The sequence below is a fragment of the Paramacrobiotus metropolitanus genome, unplaced genomic scaffold (genome assembly GCF_019649055.1).
Source record: "Paramacrobiotus metropolitanus isolate TYO unplaced genomic scaffold, Prichtersi_v1.0 Parri_scaffold0000005, whole genome shotgun sequence".
NCBI classification, from domain to species: Eukaryota; Metazoa; Tardigrada; class Eutardigrada; order Parachela; family Macrobiotidae; genus Paramacrobiotus; species Paramacrobiotus metropolitanus.
Genome location: NW_026570225.1, coordinates 1,880,041 through 1,882,471, shown reverse-complemented (window position 1 = coordinate 1,882,471; position 2,431 = coordinate 1,880,041). Strand labels below are relative to the sequence as shown.

Below are 2,431 nucleotides of genomic sequence, written 5' to 3'. Positions count from 1 at the left end.
GAGAAGATCGACAACCCACAGGTCCTCCGCCAACGGATTTACGAGCTGCAAAATCAGCTCTTGGCCGGGCAAAACATCGTCGAATCGACGGAGAATGTTTTGTCCCAGACGGTTGCTTCGCATAAGCAGGAGCGCAAGAGGCTCACAGCTGAATTCGAACGTGCGAACACCGTCATCGACGACCTTACCCAGGAGATCGAACGGTTAGAGGCCCAGTTACAAGTAACTGAGGAGCCCTGCCGTTATGACCAGACCGAAGTCACCAGACTCCAGGACATGCTGGAGCACTCTCGGGCCGAGGTGGCCACCCTGCGCGAGGACTTGGAGCAGTGGTTACAGGCCCTCGGCTACTCCGAGGCTGGCTAGGCCGAGCTTCACAACATGTTCGGCCGGGTGGATGAGTATCGAGAGGAGAACCACCACCTCAAACAGGGCATTATCGGCCTGGAGGGAGAGATCGACGAACTCACCTCGGAACTCGACTTCCTCCGGACAGCCTATGAGAACTTCCGGCAGAATCAGAACGACCCGGAGGGTGTAGCCGTAGACCTTCGGCTATGCCAGGCTCAACTTGGCCAGCAGATTCATGCCCTCACCACCCATCTCCAGAACGAAACAGCCTGGTTTGAACAGGCTCGCATCGAGAACCTCGCAGTCATCGAGGCTCTACGGGCCCGGATCATACAGCTAGAGTCCGAGAAGACCCAGCTGGAGATCGACAAGGATCGTCTCCTAAAGTACCAACAAGAACTTTACGACTTCGGCACGGATGTATCCAACAGATACAACGACCTTTGCGAAAAGCACAATCAGCTGGTCCAGGAACGAGAAAACCTGGGCATCGAGGTCGCGTGCCTGAAGGAGGAAAAGACCTACCTCGAGGACTAAATGACGGAGCAACCTCCATCCTACCGGACCACCCAAGAGCAGGATAAATGTCAGCAGATTGATGACTACCTGCGCCGAGACAACCCCCTGCTGAACCCAACAGGTCAAACGGGGGCTCTCGAGGGACAAATTTATCAGGTCGGAATGCTTCGGGCTGAACCGTCGGTGGGACCCATACTGAGGCCGCCGATGGTACCGTCAGCCCCGGAGCCGGAGCGAAATACTTCGACGGCTACCCCCAATGCACCGACCCATTCAACCACCACAACTACTACGGCCTACGGAGGAACATCCATAACGACGATGTTCTCAACCGGAACTAGGCCTGTAGCATCGACTTCAACCGGACAAGATCAGCCCCGAGGCTCGAACCTCCGAGCCCCGGTAACCGGATCTAGCATGGGACTTAGACCGCCGACGAACGCTTCGGTGGGAAGTTCTCAACCCAATTCCGGGAATTCCAACCGGGACCGACAACGCTCGGGCTCCCAGAACACGTACCCGCCGAGGATCGAAGTACAACCCGTATCGGCAGGGCAGCGCAATTGGGCTGACCCGGTACGCCCCGGCTATCCGGATAACGCACCACAGCAGCCTCGGCTAGATAACCGTGACCCAATAGGTCTGGTTGGCCCAGGCGCTGTTGGTAATGTCCCCTATCAGCCTCAGCAAGGCAACATGGACCCGAGAGTTCCGTTGCCCCAGGCTGACCTATATGTGATTATACCACCAGGGATGTGGCTCGATCAGAACCGAGTCCTCCAGAGGATACCCGGGTATGTAGCACCAAACCAACCGCCGAACCAGGGGTACGGAGCGCAGAATCCTCCGCCCGGACCGGGACAGCCGCAACAGCCGGCACCCCCTGGCAACCCGTATCCTCAACCACAGCCGTACCCACCTCAACCCGCCCCGGCTGCGCAGAACCAGCAAGCGGCCTACCCAATAGGTTGGAACCATCCGGTAGCCCAACAGGCAATGCCGGTAGCCCAACCCCGACAAACCCCACCACCCGATGAGCAGGATATCGCTCAAGCCCGACTTGAAGGCTATGAAGAAGGCCAGCGCCGTTACGAGGAACGGAATAACCGGATCCTGGCTCGGAAAAACCGAGCGGAGTTGCCGAAGTTTAATGGCGACGGGGCTAAGGTGGAAGGCTGGATCACAAAGATCCGGCGAATCTATCGCTCGGAGGCTGACGACGTCGCAATGACGAACGTCGCCTTTATGACGGAGCTGGAGGGCGCCCTTACTGGACAAGCCCTGGAATGGTACCAGAACCAGTCAGCTCTGGAACCTGAGGAAAATGGATGGACCGTCGACTACTGGCTGCAGCAATTTGCGGCTCGGTTCATGGACCCTGACAGACAGGTCACGGCCGTCGCGGATATCACTACTAGGAGGTACATGCTAGGGCAAGAGACCCCCGAGCAGTACTACGACGCCATCATGAACCTCAAACAACGAGGCAATCTCACCGAAGAACTAGCTGTCTTCTACCTGCGGACGAACGTCACGGAGCCAATCCTTCGGCAGCTTTGGA

The 2,431-nt window shown here is 57.6% G+C and overlaps 1 protein-coding gene across 1 annotated transcript; it reads left to right on the top strand.

Moving 5' to 3' along the window:
- Positions 1-381: 381 nt before the first annotated feature.
- Positions 382-888, top strand: LOC129580878 (uncharacterized). The gene has a single exon (XM_055471610.1). The coding sequence runs from the start codon at positions 382-384 to the stop codon at positions 886-888; it is 507 nt and encodes a 168-aa protein (XP_055327585.1).
- The last annotated feature ends 1,543 nt before the right edge of the window (positions 889-2,431 follow it).

What these genes read in the sequence shown, in the direction of transcription:
- LOC129580878 (XM_055471610.1), top strand. Translation starts at nt 382, where the DNA reads ATGTTCGGCCGGGTGGATGAGTATCGAGAGGAGAACCACCACCTCAAA.